The sequence below is a fragment of the Numenius arquata genome, chromosome 9, assembly GCF_964106895.1.
Source record: "Numenius arquata chromosome 9, bNumArq3.hap1.1, whole genome shotgun sequence".
In the NCBI taxonomy this organism is placed as follows: Eukaryota; Metazoa; Chordata; class Aves; order Charadriiformes; family Scolopacidae; genus Numenius; species Numenius arquata.
The window spans coordinates 60,142,746-60,160,129 of record NC_133584.1 but is presented as its reverse complement, the minus strand read 5'-3'; the positions used below and the strand labels follow the sequence as shown (position 1 = coordinate 60,160,129).

Here is a 17,384-nt window from a genome sequence, read left to right as displayed (position 1 = left end):
AAAAGTTACAAGAAGAGGGCCTCTTTATACTCTTATGGCTCTGCCAACTTTTTCCGTGCGTTAGCCTCCAATTCCAGAGTTTGTTTCTCCAGCCGACGAGCACGATGTGCTGAGTCCCCATTCTCCTTGTTCCGCTCCAGCCCCTTAGTGCTGAGAAAATGCAGATCCAGCCCTGGGGAACGGCTGCTGTTTAAATTGGCTCTATAGGGAGGGTGGAACTGGCAGAGCAACCACACGTAGCCACCTTTGCAATTTCCATCTTTGCGAGTGTGGTGGTCAAAGGACGCTGTCTTCTGGCATCTCCTTAGCTGTTATGACAGTTTCCAGAGAGCAAGATGTGAGATGTGTACAAGTGAAATGAGTTAGAGACAACAAAAAAGCTGTTTACAACTGGCCTTAAAATGACATATTTGTACACAGGTAGCCAAAGCATGAGCGTAGCTTGTTGGGCAGGACAGTAGTCTTCAGTCCTGCAGGTTGGGACTTGTGTATTGGTGGTGGTGACTGTTTTGTTTTTGTTTTATAATTATTCAGCAGAAGTTATGAGGCCGTGCAACTAAAGAGATGCTATCGCTGTGAATGTACCAGTGGAGATGCTGAGTCATAAATAGCTTGGTTTCAGTGTGGTCAACAACTGTGATGCTCTCATGGTTAAATTAAAAGTGTGGGGTTTTCTAAAAATATTTTTCTTCATCGTAAATACATTCCTCCTTTTCACCATCCTTTTTGGGCAGAGTTTTACAGCATACCAGCTTTTTTGCCATCGGAAATAGTCTGCAACCAGGATTAAAACTTGTCAAGGGGCCCTCTAGTCTTGCACATCAGAACTTGGAGCAATTTGTATGTCAGGCTATTTAGAGCTAAAATATTTTAATCAATTACGATGATTTTCACTGTATTCTGTTTGTTGTGTTTTTTATTGTAGGTTACGTAACAAAAGAAGAACGTAACCCGACTGCTGTTCAGTCACGATGGGGTCAGTTGTGTGGGAATGTGGTTAAACATTTTAATACCTTCACCTAATACGTGCCATATAATACTGAGAAAAGGACAGGCAAGATTTCTCACACCTCTGTCTCAAATGCATCATCTTCTGGACCGAGCTAAGAATGTCGTCCACAAAGAGTATTCCAGTTTTGAAGAATCTTAAGCAAGGACCGAAAATATCACCGCGGAAGTGAAATCTGAATGTCCGTGAGGAGTTGAAAGAGCTTTCTGCCTGGGCTCGGTAACTGGCCCCACTCCTGTCGTGGAAGGATGGCTGTTCGCTGGATGGTCTGGTACCTTTGGCTTTTGGATGTTTTGGTGGGGCACACAAGAGGGCACAGTTTATTTTCTTGTGAGCCCATCATCTTGCGGATGTGCCAGGATCTGCCTTACAATACCACCTTTATGCCTAACCTTCTCAATCATTATGACCAGCAAACAGCAGCGTTAGCAATGGAGGTAAGACTATTTTTTTTCTCAGCAATATATATGGTTTTCACCTTTAGTTGACAAATAAATGGTAACAGAATCCAGGCAGATATTTATATGAGAAATAAAAGTGAAAAAAAAAATCAAGATAATTACTAATTTAAATATAAAACCAAATACCACTTGCATAAGATATACTCTAATATATACTAAAATATTCTGTGACTACAAAATTTGCCTAATTTAATATAACTGAGTGTGAAATACTCTGGACGTGTCTGTATTTTAGTCTGTTACTTGAAATATTTAGACAGATAAAGAATGCGTAATTTGTATGATCTGCCACTTAACTAAATGCCAGAAAAACAGCATACTGAGCAATGAATAGAAGATTTTTAGTTCTGAAGATTCTGTTCTTTGGTGGCTTTGTAATATTTGGCCTTTCCTTACTCGCCTAAAATTTGGTGTGAAGAAAATGAGAATAATAAGACATACCATGAAAATAATGGAAATTGCTCGTTTATTAGTGCTGCTTTTCTCAGCTGCAAGAACGTCTGTTGTCTTGCAGACAATTGAGTTAACCTGTTTCGGTTCTATGTCCTGGACTTGCACTTTCTTTGTTATAACGGTACGTTATTACTTATTACTGATAATTATCATTATCCCCAAACCTTCTTTGGCATTATGTATACTAATTTTCTCCTTTTAAAAAAATCCCAGCACATTTCCACTGATATCTGTCCATGCTTGCTTTGGAGGACTTTCCTGATAGGGCTTCAACCATACGCTCGGTTTCTTCTTATGTATCATTTAGTCTATACAAGGCTTTCACCTTCACTTTAGGCTATTCTCTATCCTTCCACCTTGCCTAAGGAGCTTCTTTACTTGGTATTCTGTGATGTGGCTAAAATTGATGGCAATTCGGAATACGAGGCGAGTCTTGCTGTCAGCCTGTTCAAATTCTCATGAGAGATTTGCGCGGATTAGGTTTAGTTGTATTTTTGAAGTGCTGGGGAATCCTTGCTGGTAGATACGCTGTGCAATATACTCAGAACAGAAAAAGTAATCATATTTTCATCTTTGAGTGCTCTTCCTGACAATATAGAAACTTAATTTAATTGTTCTTGTTAAGTAATACAAAGCCATGGCTTTATATAGTCTTTCTGTGGAACAGTTGGGAACCAGACTTGACAGGCATTTTATTTTACTATGAGAAGAAAACAGGGATTCTTATCCTTAATTTTCCTTTGTTTGAAAGAACTATGGACTTGCATTTCAATGGCTCATTTGGATGTCGCCAGGGATTCCAATTATACTAAATACATAGCAACAGGAATGAATTTTATTTTAGAATTGGTTCTGGTAAGTTTTGAGGACCCTTGAAGATCTAACTGTAAGGAGGCAAAATGAAACCTAAGCAAGGTCAATAGCATAACATTGTGAACAACGAGGTGTCTTTGAGAGGTGGAACTTAGGATATTTAAGGAATAGGTGAAACCAAGTGGATTGAAGACTCCTGGGACTCGGCTTGCAGAGGTGTGGAGATAGTGGCTTTTGGTTTTGTTGGGCGGTTGGAGAAGTAGATAGTCACCTCTCGGAGCGGAAGTAGATTATCAGTGAAAGTCTTTTGAGATCTCTGCAGTTCAGTATTTTCTTAAATCATCTAGAAGAGAAGACTAGCAGAAAGATGGGAAAGCCTGTCGATACTGTTCGGAGTAACCTAAAGCTAAGGGCAAACGAAGAATTATAAAGATCTTGAGATTATGTTTGAGATTCCTCAATTATAGCTCAATGTAACTCAAAGTGATAAATATGTATGTGTTGAGAGGAATAATATTCTTCACATCAGTGGTGATACAAGAGCTGTGAAACTCTTAAAGAATGCTGTGGATGCAGAAAGTTTGAGGAGACTGGACCAGAGCCTGGAAGATAATGCCAATGAGGGTGACTAGGTAGGAAAAAAAAAAACCCCACTTCAGGCTCTACCGCTCTGCAGAAAATTGTCAGAGGCTGGGAGAGCATTTAGGGAATGTAAGAAATGTCCTGCTAAAGGTCTGTTTTGCCAAGTGTTCCATCTCTGCTAATGGCAGGAGGACATGCTATTTGGGGAAGGGATGCAAGCCTGGCCTCTGGGCTGTGGGCTGCTGCTTCCCCAGCATCCACGGTCCCCAAATTTTGGGTGGTAGAGGGTACCTCCCTGCCTGTTCCCTGTAGTATCATTTAATGGATCTATTATCGATGAATTTCTCTAAATTACTTTATGAATACAATACTGTCAGCCAGTTCACTAGCCACCATATGAAGAAGTATTTATTCTCTAACCGGTTTTAAGCCAATTTCCTGTTCGTTTCATTTAATACCCTTTTATTCCAGTATTGTGCAATACTGTACCGCAGTTAAATCTTCTGTTACACTTGTGATTTTGGAAATCTTAGTTTTATCCCAGGCTTTTCCTCTCTAAATCGAAGTGTTCCGGCTATTTGGGCTTTTTTTCTTGCAATTCAGCTGCTTTATTCCTGCAATAATTTTAGTTACCTTTCCTTGCCTGTTTTTCTATCCTTGTCCTTGCTGAGGTGTGGAGATGAGAATGGCACACTGCTCCAGATATGGGCGCGCTCGGGATTTACTTCTAAATAAAATCATGCTTTTTACTGCTAATCGCTTCCTTGTAATGGCCAACATTATGTTCGTTTTTCTGGCTTTTGTTGCATGTTAAACCAATGATTTCAGAGAACTGTCAAAAATATCACTTTCACTGAAAGTCTGCTGATGGCCACTGTTGGAAGCAGAGCAGTAATTATATGGACCCCCAGTCTGAGCCAGAATAACTGGTATAATTGTTCTTATCTTCGTAAAACAGCTTTCTGCTATAGAGGGAGACAACCAGTCGAGAAGCAAATGTTACTTCTCTGCGCTCTGTGGTATAAAGCTCAACTTAATAGAGTAAACTAGCTTGCCTGAAACCCTGTGTTGCTGCAGTTCATACACCAGCTTGATGCCAAAGCTATTCTTCAACTTAGCGTGGGTGCATTGGAGTTGTGGGTGTACGTATAGGACTCCCTTCTGCCAATATAATTAGCACACGGGCCAGTGGTTTCAGTTTGGGGATGGACTATGGGCTACTTGTGAATGTTCCATGAAAAATGGTGAAGGCTGTGCAAGGAAACAAGGCCATTATCAAGCTTAAATTCACTATGCAGGGGCCTGCGCCTCCATTGCAGAGGTTTTTAGGGATTGAAAAGCATAAAAAGAATGAAAAGCCACAGGTTTGCGTAAGTATATTTCCACTCCTGGTGTTAGCCTAGATTGGCCCCTTAAATCTGTAATTAGCAATATGGAAGTTCTTATTATTTGGCTTTTTAGATACTACTTAATGTTGCAGTCAAATGGATGGAGCACTCAAATTCTGAGCTGAATGAAGTCTATTAAAACTTGCATTGGGACATTTTCTGGTAAACATCTCTCATCTCCAAGCCCTCCCTAATTGCTGTGAGCATGAAATAATAGAGCAGCAGAATTGGTATGATTCATCTCATGAATTGCAGGGGGAAGGCCCTGTAATTCTCAGTTTTTCAGTACCACTTTTTCCCAGCGGTTCCTAATAAAACCCGTAAGAAAAATTCACCGTGCCTGTACTGACAGAGTGCAATACAAGAAAGAGGGAATGTGAAGCGAAAAAGAGAACCGCTACAGCTGTCGTCTTACCATCAATAAATTCAGTGTACACTTCTTCCCATACCATTGAGTGCTTCACTCAAGGAACTGTTTAAAAATTTATTTATTGTTATTTCTTGAAAACTCAAAAAAATCAGTGAGTTGCCTCTTTGGGTCTTCATGCTATTGTGATTCCTTCGTAATTATAGTAAAGGCTAATAAGTCACGTCCTCAGTGGTGTCTTGTTATGTTGCAGCGATGTTGGTATTAATCATCTAGATTAAACATGAAAAATAGAATATTACATCAGGAGTGTCTCTGTACTGGTCCGTATTGTAATTGTTATTTACTCCTAGGAAGAGAGTAAATACTCTCTTCTCTACAGTAGTAGAGAGTAAAGACTCTCTACTCTACAGAGAGACCTAGATAGATTGGAGCATTGGGCCAAAATCAATGGCATGAGTTTCAACAAGGGCAAGTGCCAGGTTCTGCACTTGGGCCACAACAACCCCGTGCGTTGCTACAGGCTTGGGGAAGTGTGGCTGGAAAGCTGCCTGGAAGAAAGAGACCTGGGGGTTCTAATTGCCAAGCGGCTGAATATGAGCCGGCAGTGTGCCCAGGTGGCCAAGAAAGCCAACGGCATCCTGGCTTGTATTAGAAATAGCGTGAGCAGCAGAAGCAGGGAGGGGATTGTGCCCCTGTACTCAGCACTGGTGAGGCCACACCTGGAGTATCGTGTCAAGTTTTGGGCACCTCAATCCAAGAGAGATGTCGAGGTGCTGGAGCGAGTGCAGAGGAGGGCAACGAAGCTGGTGAAGGGCCTGGAAAACAAGTCCTATGAGGAGCGGTTGAAGGAGCTGGGACTGTTTAGTATGAGGAAGAGGAGGCTGAGGGGAGACCTTATCACTCTCTACAACTACTTGAAAGGACACTGTAGAGAGGTTGGTGCTGGTCTCTTGGCACAGGTAATTAATGACAGAACGAGAGGGAATGGCTTCAAGCTCCAGCAGGGTAGGTTTAGACTGAACATTAGGAAAGAATTTTTCACAGAAAGAGTGGTCGGGCATTGGAACAGGCTGCCCAGGGAGGGGGTTGAGTCACCATCCCTGGATGTGTTTAAGATCCGTTTAGATGTGGTGTTGGGGGATATGATATAGGGAAGAACTTTGTAGTGTAGGGTAGATGGTTGGACTCGATGATCCCAAGGGTCTCTTCCAACCTGGATGATTCTATGATTCTAAGATAAGGCCTTAAGCTTTCTGCTGTGCTACATCAGCAAGGCCTGCTTTAGTCTGGGAAGATTGAAGGGAGGGCTCTCTGCATTCAAGGGCCAGAAGCATTATTTTATCCCCAAGTACCCCTAAGGAACTTACTGCTTTTGATGGGGGACAAATACCAGTTGCACTAGTCCAACCTTTGCTGACATCTGCTTGGCTACAGCCGAGACTAAAATGAGAGTCATTTTACATCTGAACTTTTCTAAACGGAGCAGTGCCAGTTAATATAGAGTAACAGACTAGTTGTGAGAGAGTATTTTCTAAAAATTTCTAAAATTTTCTCAATTTTCTATAATCTGCTAACAGGTTGTTTTAATACAGTCACCACCTAGCATAGTCTCAGCCGTGCTGTTAAAACTTCCCTCTGAAGATGTCTGTGATGGTGGTGTGACATTGAGATGCTGCTGGTGCTGCCACCGTTCTGCTGCGTTACATGTATCGTGCGCTGAATGAGGCAGGGACAACGGAGAAGTTAAATTACCCCTGTCCCCCTGAGGGATCTGACCTTATTTGCCCATCTCTTGGATTATTATTGCTACGATGTGGAGAATTATCTTCTGTCTCTTTTTCACTTTATATTCCTTTGGCCTTGAAGGACTTGCTTATGCGTATGACTGGCAAGCAGCGGTTTTTATCTGCCTTAATGCAATTTTTGTAGACAAATATTTTTATCAGAGAATGTGTAACTTGGTAGCCTGTTGGAGCCTGGGAGTGTGCTATTAAAGCTTTTGTCACCGATAAAGAGAAGTGGTTTAATATGATGATTGCCAGCCTTGTTGCAGTTAAATATACCGCCAGCACTTCCTCCTCCTTTACCCTGATTTTATAGGACCTCACAAATGATACTAGGGATCAAAGAGGCTTTAAAGGACAGGAGCCAGACATAGTTGAGGGCTAAATGGGTCCCTCTGGGTGAAGGCAGAAGCACTGTCTCTTGGGATTATACCAGAGGTCAAACGCTCCAGAAATGAGATGATACAGTCACCATGTGGGCAGGGGAGATAACATGCTATTCCTTTGCACTCCCTCACAACTTCCATTCCAATTTTCGTATCAAAAAAGAGCAGTGGTAGGGACTTATGGATGCATCGTGGGTAGGCTGGCTAGTGTGTAGGTGGGAGATGCAGGGGGGGAAATAGAGAAATAACGTTATCCCGCAGTTGATTTGGTTTTTTGCAGTGTGAGGGAGGCAGCTGGAAGGGGAGAGGAGTGATGTTGACTCATACTCTTCTACTCCATCACTCTGGCAGGGCTCACCAGCTGGTAATCATTGGATTAATATAAATAAACTACCCAGGCATGGAGTTCTGAATATTTAGAAGCAGACCTAGTGAATAGTTAATGGACTTTGTCACAGAGTATGCAACTATAGCTGTGAAGACACCTGATTTTTCATACCCTATTTCAAATTTAGTGGTTTCTTGGTTGTTCTGATTCTTTCAGAGGATAAAGCCATTGACCTGCTGCAGAGCAGGGGATGTGCCGCAAGATTTGCGTACCCTTGCTAACTATACTTCTGTGTATGTAGCACAGTTACTTTTTTTGTGGCAATATATTTTTTTTTTCTCCTCCCAGCAGTGATATTTGGAATCTTAGTTCATTTTTTGGTCGTCTTTAAGTGGAAAAGAGCCGAAGTATGCTTAAAAATGGCATCAGTAGAAGACATAGCTGTATTTATTCCCAGCCTGGTCTTAGTATCTGGGATAAGAGTTGCATTTTTCCCATATAGGTAGGTGAAGTATTAAGTGACTTGTTTTAGTGGTGTTTCTCAAATAGCTTTTCTGTCAGGCATATATTACTACAAATTTCCGATAATCAGTGTTTGAACTCTGTGTGTGGTATACTGGCTCTCAGTTCTTAATTTTTGTAAGGGTGAGAAATTCACTGATCTTTGTTTATGTGATTGTGAATCCTCCCTTCCCTGGAGCTGGGGGGTAGTACTGCCCCATTCCTCTTCTATCTCCGAGTAACTTTTGGGGGGATACAAGTGGGAAGCGTCTTTGGTCTTGAGCAGCAAGGATGGGGAGAATGTAGGGTGGAAAATCCTTAACTTCTTCCCCCATTAATTCCATCTTTATCCCTTTCTGCCCCCCATCTTCTTTTGCCTTGCCCGTGTACTGCACCCTCCTAAAGCTCAACAGTTTTCCTTGGCTTTCTGTATTCTTCAGTTCTGCCTCCAAACTCAGAGAAGAATATAAAGCTAATGAAAAAGTAGGTTTTAATCAGCTGGTGTTTTGTAAGCAGTCTAATCTTAGACACTAATTTGCAGTAAGGATTAATTTTCTCTTTAGTGTGTAAGATTATGATGCCTACAGAACAATGGAACTGTACGTGATCATAAGAAAGCAAACTGTGCACCGGCTGATTAAAGCCTGCTTTTTCATTAACTTTATATTCTCTTATTCCCACTCTGAATTTTCGCCTTAGAAATAGCCGCATAAAGATTTTTAGATTTTTTTTTTTTATTGTTAAACCAGCATGTCTCAAAGGTAGCATTGCAGAGATGATTCTGCAGAGTGCAGGCAGAGTAAAGGAGTGTGTGATGATGTACTGCTTAGGAATTCCTTGCTTTGGGAATACCTGAGGCTTGTCTGTTTGAAACCCATCAGCTTGTGGTTTCATCTTGACCTGTAAAGGGCATGAGTACTGTGCAAAGGTGAAATCCTGAGGGGGTAAGAACAATTTGGGAAGAGCTAGGGTGGTTACATCCCCAAGTAGATTAATATAAAAATTAGTGTGATCTGACAATTTTGTAAAACGAGTCTTCAGAGGAAGCTGCTTCTTGAACACAGCCTTAGATGGTCTCGTATTTGGACCATCAATCCCATCCTTTTCACACTGAGGTCCAGTGAACTTCAAGATAATCTGAATGAATATTGAATATTCAATGAATACTGAAGCATTTAGACTCATCGGACAGGAAGACCAGCCATGTGAGATAATAATTTGCATTCAGATAAAGCATAGAGTTATGTGTATGTATGTACTTTGAAACTGGTAGGGGCTTAAATAAGGAAGAAAAGGAAAGAGCCTTATCTTTGGCTAGAAATCTTTTGAAGCAGTTAACCCAAAGAGAGTTGAGGAATAGATGCACGGAAGATGGACTCTCCAGCTGCTGTTGCATGCAGTGATTTGTGTTTGGGAGAGTGTTGTGACAATCAGACTGTCAAATACAAGCTTAACTAAGGAAGGTGTTAGTCCACGTGGAGGTACCCAGAGCCAGAATAGAAAACTGGATGGATTTGGGGGCCTAGATCATACCTGAGCGTGTGCTCCATCCGAGTACAACAATCAAAGGGAATATAAACTCTAACTGACATTTTAATGTGGAATAGATGCTTCTTTAATAGGAGCAATCACGATGGTGAGTCTCTGATATTTTTTCCTCCAGGGGCCTTATCGTTGCAGTTCAAGAAACCAGATAAAGGTATTACTGTCCAGAGCAGCAGGAAAGAATAAAGTACTAAAGAGATGCTTCTTTCCAAAAGGGGATACAAATAACACAAGGTTAAAACTTCTACATGTAGGTCATCAGTGCTCGAATAGTTGCGCTGGATAAAAACTGTTAGAAACCCTTCCTTTTTCTTTTGCCTGTCAGGCAGACATTCTCCAGAGAATCAATTCAGAAATACTATTTTCTAGCCTTTTCTGTTTGTTAATGAGAAGCCAAACTGCAGACTAGTGGTGAGAGAGAAAATGGAGAGAAGTAGGTTGTTAAATCGATAAGCTACTGCTTGCACATCGAAGATGAACTCTGTCACCGTGTTCATATTTTCTTGAATAAAAGATTAATTCTGAATGATGATTCAAGTGGAAATATGGAAACGAAGTTTAGCCTTAATAGTTTAGTGCAAGCGTATGAAAAAAACATTAGTTTTATGTAATGATTCAGTTTAAAGTGAATGATCTACATCTTAATCAACATCTATTCACAGTGGGCTTGTTTTCAGGGTCATGAAGGCAGATGGCTCTGCATTGTGGCTAATTCTGTAGCATCTGGTGGAGGCTTAAAGAGGAATTATTAGGAAAGGTGGTACACACATGAATTTATTTTGAATAGTTAAATGACAATGCACTTTATAGCCAGTTGTAGCTTTATATCTGCAAGTGTAAACTCAGAAGCAAAAGAATGTTCTGCTGGGAATATTGGTCTTGCCATTTACCGCTCCTCTTACCTACTCCAAGCATCCAGACATTCGTTCCTATTTTTGCACGCTTTTTCTCTACCTTAATAAAAATCAGCCAGATGGTTCTCTTAGATGCATCTGCTGTGGGACAAAAAACTGTATTTATATTGTATATCGTGTGCTGTAGTAGTACAGGTTCGTATTTGTTACAATGACTAGACTTAGCCTTATATATATTAGTATTATGTGCAGCATAGAGGGTATAATTTTGCTGTATTATTTCTGAAATAGCTATTTTGTGTTCTGCACGCACACACATCAGATTCTGTCCCTCCTAAGGCAGATATTTAGCGTGTCTGCTGTAGAATCAAGTCACTACTTCTGTTTAGTCCAGGTTAGTAGCAAGACCTTTCTCTTCCCCCTTTCCCCGGTTCTAACTAGTATGATGACTTAATAGGTTGGAAGCTCTTCAGTTTTCTGTCCTTTTGACTTGTCATTCTTTAAGAACACGGCTTTTGTGGAAAAAGTTGGCAGTGATGTAAATAACGGTGGACTACTTAAAAGTTGAGTGGCTTGGCTTGGATGTGGGTTTTATTTTGCTGGTCAGTTGGCAGTGGTGGTTTTTTTCCTTGCTTTCTGTAGTCTGTGATGGTGGTTCCAATTATAGGATAGTTGGACTCAAAAAGAAAGCCACGACAGATTGACAAGACAAGAATAAGTATGAAATAACAACTTAAGCACCAAGGAGCAGTTGCCCTAAATTTTACCATTTGTCTTGCTGGTAGGGCTGCAGGTTTCTTCTTTGTTTTGGGAGACATTTGAGGTGGTTTTAGAGAAACTTAGGATGGCTTTATGGATTTGAATCGTTTTTATATCAATGGGATGTTCCTGTGTGGCATGAGAAGAAGGATTCACCGAAGCATGTTTTTAATGTTCAGAGGACAAATCTTCTTAAATTCACGTGTGCCTTGTTTGTGCCCTGCCACCTTATTCCCCGATTTGTATCCTGATCATTAAAAGGTACAAATGCATGAGAGTTTTGTGACTTTCTGAAGGAAAGTGAGCCGGTGTTTGTCCTACATGTAGCAGCCAATTGGTACTGAAGGTCAGTAGCCTGTGGGCTGCAAAGTATCCCTGATGGTTGAGGAACCCAGTGCTCTTGAAGTGAGCCCATTATTCAATCTTGCAACACTTTGGACCTGGAAAACAAAGAATATATTTGGTGTGAGAGACAGACTAATAGAAGTGGAACTGAGAAGGAGGTGGATAAATGGAAGAACCCAAGTGATACAAACTCAGCCCAGAGGTCTGTTTGGCCTGCTCACCCAATGGTGGCCCATGGTGGCTGCTGTACGGAGCAGGTCAGGTATGTAACATACATCTGGGTGTTGGTCGACTGTCAGCTGAACATGAGCCAGCAGTGTGCCCAGGTGGCCAAGAAGGCCACCAGCATCCTGGCCTGTATCAGCAATAGTGTGGCCAGCAGAACTGGAGCAGTGACCATCCCCCTGTACTGGGCACTGGTGAGGCCCCACCTCGAGTGCTGTGTCCAGTTTTGGGCCCCTTCGCATAAGAAAGACATTGAGGGGCTGGAGCGTGTCCAGAGAAGAGCAATGGAGCTGGTGAGGGGTCTGGAGCACAAGTCTTGTGAGGAGCGGCTGAGGGAGCTGGGGGTGTTCAGCCTGGAGAAAAGGAGGCTGAGGGGAGACCTTCTCGCTCTCTACAACTCCCTGAAAGGAGGGTGTAGCCAGGGGGGGTCGGCCTTTACTCCCAAGGGACAGGTGATGGGACAAGAGGAAACGGCCTCAAGTTGCACCAGGGGAGGTTTAGGTTGGATATTAGGAAAAATTTTTACACTGAAAGGGTTATTAAGCCTTGGAATGGGCTGCCCAGGGAAGGGGTTGAGGCACCATCCCTGGAGGTATTTAAAAGCCGGGTTGACATAGTGCTTAGAGACACGGTTTAGTGATAGTTTTGATCAGAGTTAGGTTGATGGTTGGACTCCATGATCTGAAAGGTCCCTTCCGGCCTGGACAATTCTATTATCTGCCCTGGCTGTTCTTTGTGTTCAGCAAGTTGTGGCTGGGAAATGATCTCTTGCATTAGTAACCTTTGATGTATTGTTTTACAAATTTATCAGTTTTCTTCCTGAACTCGTACATTCTTTTACCATCCACACAAATCAGTGGCAGAGAGTTACGTAAGTTAAAGGTGTTGGGTGAAGAATTTGCTTTTGTTGTGGTTTTTTTTTTTTTTTTCTTTTCAAATGAATCACCTGCTGGTTTTATGGTCCCTACTTTTTGTGCTGAAGACACAGTGAACAATTGCACCATAATTTTCCTTTATGTATCATTTGTGATTTTATAGAGCTGTTCCATGCCTCATCCTCCTGCTGTCTCTTTTACAAGGTACAAGAATAAAAGCACACCATATCTATATTTTAATGTAGTATATGAACGCGATGCCATGTTAATATACCGTATGTAAATCTGCTCTGTCAGATTGCTCTTGCAGTAACAATAACAATTAGAATATCGTCCATATTTTGCAGAACTGTTAGTGTAAACTGGATGTTTGAAGCCATAGCTCAATAGCAATCTTCCCAAAACCGTGTTGTTTCCAGGTATCTGTGAGGTTTCTGTATTTAGAAACCATCTTCAGAGCCCATCCAAGTCAAAGGGGAGTATCCAGCATCTTTTTGGGAGAACATTAAATACTCATGTTGGATTTGAGACTCGGATCTGCCCCTTTTCTCTGTGGTCTGATAGAAATTAATTTGATGCTATTATATTTAAACAGGCACTAAGTTGGATACTTGGTCCTTAATATTTTATTTGAATTATTTTTTTTCATTTATAAGACTTTTTTGTTTTTTTCCCCCCCCCGTAGGTTCAAGCGTTGCTGTTTTAATGCCGCCTTTCCCGTTTTTGCTTCCCATCTTGTGAATTTGGCCACGATGCTCCTCCTCCCCGCCCCTGTCCCGCAGAGTTAGTTCCTATGGTTACCCCCCGCTTTTGTGGGGTGACAAAGGTTGGCATCTTGATTCTCCCCGAGCCAAATTCTGCCCTTTGACTCTCTCTCCCCTTTTCACACCCTTTGCTAAGCCTGGCCTCTTGCTCTGCTCGGAGCCTTGTCAGCCAGGGGGTTCCCATGGAAACGAGGAAGGAAATTTTGAAAAGAGGAGAGGAGAGAACAGAAGCACAAAGGGCTGATTAATTTGAATTTGAACAAGGAAGGAAGGCTCCTTGTAGTTCATCTTTGTGTGTTGTAGAAACCTGAAATTTATCTTTTAAAAGTTGCTTTCAATTTGTAAACTTGTTTATATTCCCTGTTTCTTGATTTATAGAACAAAAGTTGTCATGTTTGTGGCACTGAGCAAGGAGAAACATCTTTCTTTTTCAATTCAATGAGAGAATTTGGACGCCTTGCAGGTCCGAAAACATCATTCATCTTTTTAATATTTTTCTCTGAAAACTTAACATGTATTACATTTTTTTCCCTTCATAATGATTCAATCATACTGTCAATTTTCTAACATCTATGCATCCTTTTTTTGTGGAGGAGTGGATGAATATATGCCATTCAGAATCAGCAGACCCATTAGTTGAATTCCTGCTTAGGAGTATTCTTTCTGGTTTCTTACTGTACGTTTTTAGCATCGTGGTCTGATCTGGGCAGGTGCCGTATGGAAATGTAACTGCAGAGGAGAATATCTGACCTTGGATTGGGAAAACCAGAAGTTTGACCTTGGATTGATTTCAGTTTTGATGCTTACTGTCAATAATAAAGGAAAAAAAAAATCAACAACAGACAACAAAAATGTGTGTCATAGTAAGTGCCTTTTGGGACATTTTATCTGTGTATTTTACAAATGTTTTAAGTAATTAAAGTTTGATACAAATTTGTTAAAGAACAGTGAAGTTACTTTTTCTTCAGATTTTTCTCTGTAGCTTTTTGAATGACAAATAGTCTGTCTAGTTTTTACAGAAAATTGTAGAAGAAATACCATTTAAATGGTCTGACTTGAAAATTTGTCCTCTGGTTGCTCTTTTACAACATCTTGTGGCTAAAATACTGAAAAATCCCAGACCCTGAAGAGTGCACAGATATTTTCCTTAGTCTTACTTTGCAACTGCGGGCAAATTATTTCTGTTATTCAGAATAACCTTAATTAAGTGGCATCACAAAAAGGCAACATAATTCTTCAGATCCATCAGTTACTTTTCTCTGACACAATGGGGAGGCAGTTGCTTTTGTCTGGAAATAGTAAGCTTCCAGGCTTTTAAAATTTAGGCTTTGGTTCCCCTCCCACTTCGTAATAGTTGCTATTAGTAGCCAGGGTCACGGAGGGGACTCGAGAGAGGGGCGTTGAATAGAAGCCAGGGCTGCAAAAGATCCGTGGCTTGCGGTTCTCCTAGAGTGGTAGCCAAATCCTCTGACATAACCTGTTGTACCCATCAGAGGGGAGCCAGTGTGACGGATAAAATGACGCGGGTGTGATCTCTGGGTGTTAGTCTTCATCCATAGTGAGAGGTGGAAGACAGCGGGAACCAAGTTCGAGTGAAATCAGCAGAGAGCTATTGAACAAAACTCATCATGAAACATGCACAAATACGCTCCTCTCCACTCTCCCGTCCCCATCCTGCTGCTTTTGAGGTTTAAGAGACAAAAGGAGCTGGGAAGCCAGCTCTGCTCTATGAACTTCCTATGGTTCCTTGAAGCAGAAACGCCCTCTCGCTGGTCTTCTGTGGTCTGCCAGAGGAGCCCTGCTGTGGCTCACCCAACGGGGCTTATCGCAGCAGCCTTCCAGCTCCTTTCCCCTTCCCTACCTCACAGCCCCACACCTGGGCTTTGCTCAATTGCATTTTCCATCCTTTTAGACACAGATACGTATGTATAAAAAGGATTTTGCAGCGTTGGGCAATTATTCAAAGAGGCAATCAATGGGAAAAACACACTTACCCCCTCTTGTCTCTTGCGTCGTCCTCAAATGCTCACATCCCCAAGCAATTCAATGCAGTCTTTCCTATTTATCTGACCTGCTCTTTTATAGCTTGATCCCACTGATTCCATTCTCTGTTGGTTCCCCCTGTTGCAAGCACCCCTGCGGTGTGTTCTGTACGGAACCTGACACACGGAGTACATTTACAGTGCTTGGGAGCGTCACTTACTGTTTGACATACGTTTTTAAAGAGGTACTTCTTCTACAGCACCCATAGATATTTGCTTCTCTTTATTCTGTTTAACTGGCAAGAATTTGGGTCTATCATCATCCTGTGTAGGGGCCTCACAGAGTAGTAGCATAATCTTTTTGTCTTCCCTTGTTTTCTTCCATCCGCGACCCTTCTCTCCTCCCACTGTCCTGTTAATCCCGTTATTGTGTTAGCTCTTGTCCTACTTGTCTAGAGCGTTTCAAAGATGTGCGGGATACACCATGGGAGTGATTTTTCCCCAGACTGTGTTAGTGATACAGAAGAGAGCTGGGCACAAACTTCTGTCCTCAACGGGGAGAAACTTCTGGACCTTTGAGGGCAAAATAATATTTAATGTCTTTTGAGAGAAGCAGGCTTTTAGGGTGCCGCAGAAACAAATAAGCGGAGGCACTGTGGGAATTCCTGTCAAATATTTATCTGGTAAATTATTAACTGGAGGGAAGAAAAATCAACTTTGGGAGCTTGGTTTTATTCTTAATTTGACAGTTTTGATGAAGCTTTCAGAATTGATCATTCAGACGCTTGTGAGGGGGATAACAGCTTTCTGTCCAGTGCAAAGGTGTTGTACAATTGCAATTGTTTTTTTTTAATTCTCTTTCCCTGTCCTCCCCTGTAGAGTTCATCTGTGACCTCATTAACGTGGCACTAAATGGGAGGGACAGTATCCCCTGATGAATCTTAAATTCTAATTTGCAGCTGCTGTGTTTGGACATGTTTTTTAAAAATGGTTAATGATTAAAACTGGAGTCGCCAACTAATTATCTTAAAGCTTCTATTTTGAGCAGAAATGAATTTTCATTTAATATCTTGGAGTAAATTGAGATTTTTCTCAGTCTTAACTTCTCTGTTCTCTGTTACTGTCTGATGAAGGAGAGAGGCCCCATTAGCGACACTCTTGTAATTTTGTAATTGTCCATCCCAATATATATTACTTTTACCCAATCTCTTTTAAAAGTTAAAAAAGCCATCCTAGTAGATAAAGTCAAGGTTTCGTCAGAATGTATAGACTCACTGTAAAATTATAATAGTGAAAGAAAAATCTCATTCCAAAGACTGAAAACTTCTGCTATTATATATATCATCCTCTGCCCACATCTACCCAATTAATGCACGTGAAGAGTACTAAGTATTGCAGCTTTACTATTCTTATGTTAGAAATTGGTTAAAATAATCGCAAAAACAAATATAATCCTCTGAGAAATTCTTACAATCAAAGTCGTCTGAACTATTTGGCGTATGAGAGGTAAGAGAAATGGTTCGAGCTGTACTAGAGTAAGTGGAAAGTGCTGGTGAATTGAGATTTGGAGACGGTGCAGCTTGATTTGAGTTGGATCCTTCTCTAGTGAATATATATATAGGGGCCAGCAGCGCTGCAGAGTTTGTCGAGTGTAGACCACGCATCCAGGAAAACCACCCCGGGTTATTTATCCACGTGAAACAACCTGCCAATTTTTAGAATTAACTATCCCAAAATACACCATCGTATTCTAGACTGAAAATGTAGCCTTGCAGGAAATTAAGCATCGGGGAAACAAAAGAAATACTTGTCAAGCCAGTAGACAATATGTTTTAAATATTGCCCTGTGAAATACCCTTAATTTTGAGGCCCGAAGACGCAAATCTTCTCTCCTATCCAACTGTTGACGTGTGTGTGTCTGTGTGTGTACGTCTGTGTTTTTCCTGGTGTGTAGATATAA

General features: G+C 41.3%; 1 protein-coding gene across 2 annotated transcripts in view; it reads left to right on the top strand.

Moving 5' to 3' along the window:
* The first annotated feature begins 1,200 nt into the window (after positions 1–1,200).
* Positions 1,201–17,384, top strand: part of FZD3 (frizzled class receptor 3) — a 55,024-nt gene continuing 38,840 nt past the window's right edge. The window contains exon 1 of one of the 2 annotated variants that reach the window (XM_074153031.1): positions 1,201–1,446. In XM_074153031.1, coding sequence (XP_074009132.1) covers positions 1,258–1,446 — 189 coding nt within the window. In that variant the 5' untranslated portion in view covers positions 1,201–1,257. The remainder of the gene's footprint in view (positions 1,447–17,384) is intronic. The other variant, XM_074153032.1, reaches the window with a different exon arrangement.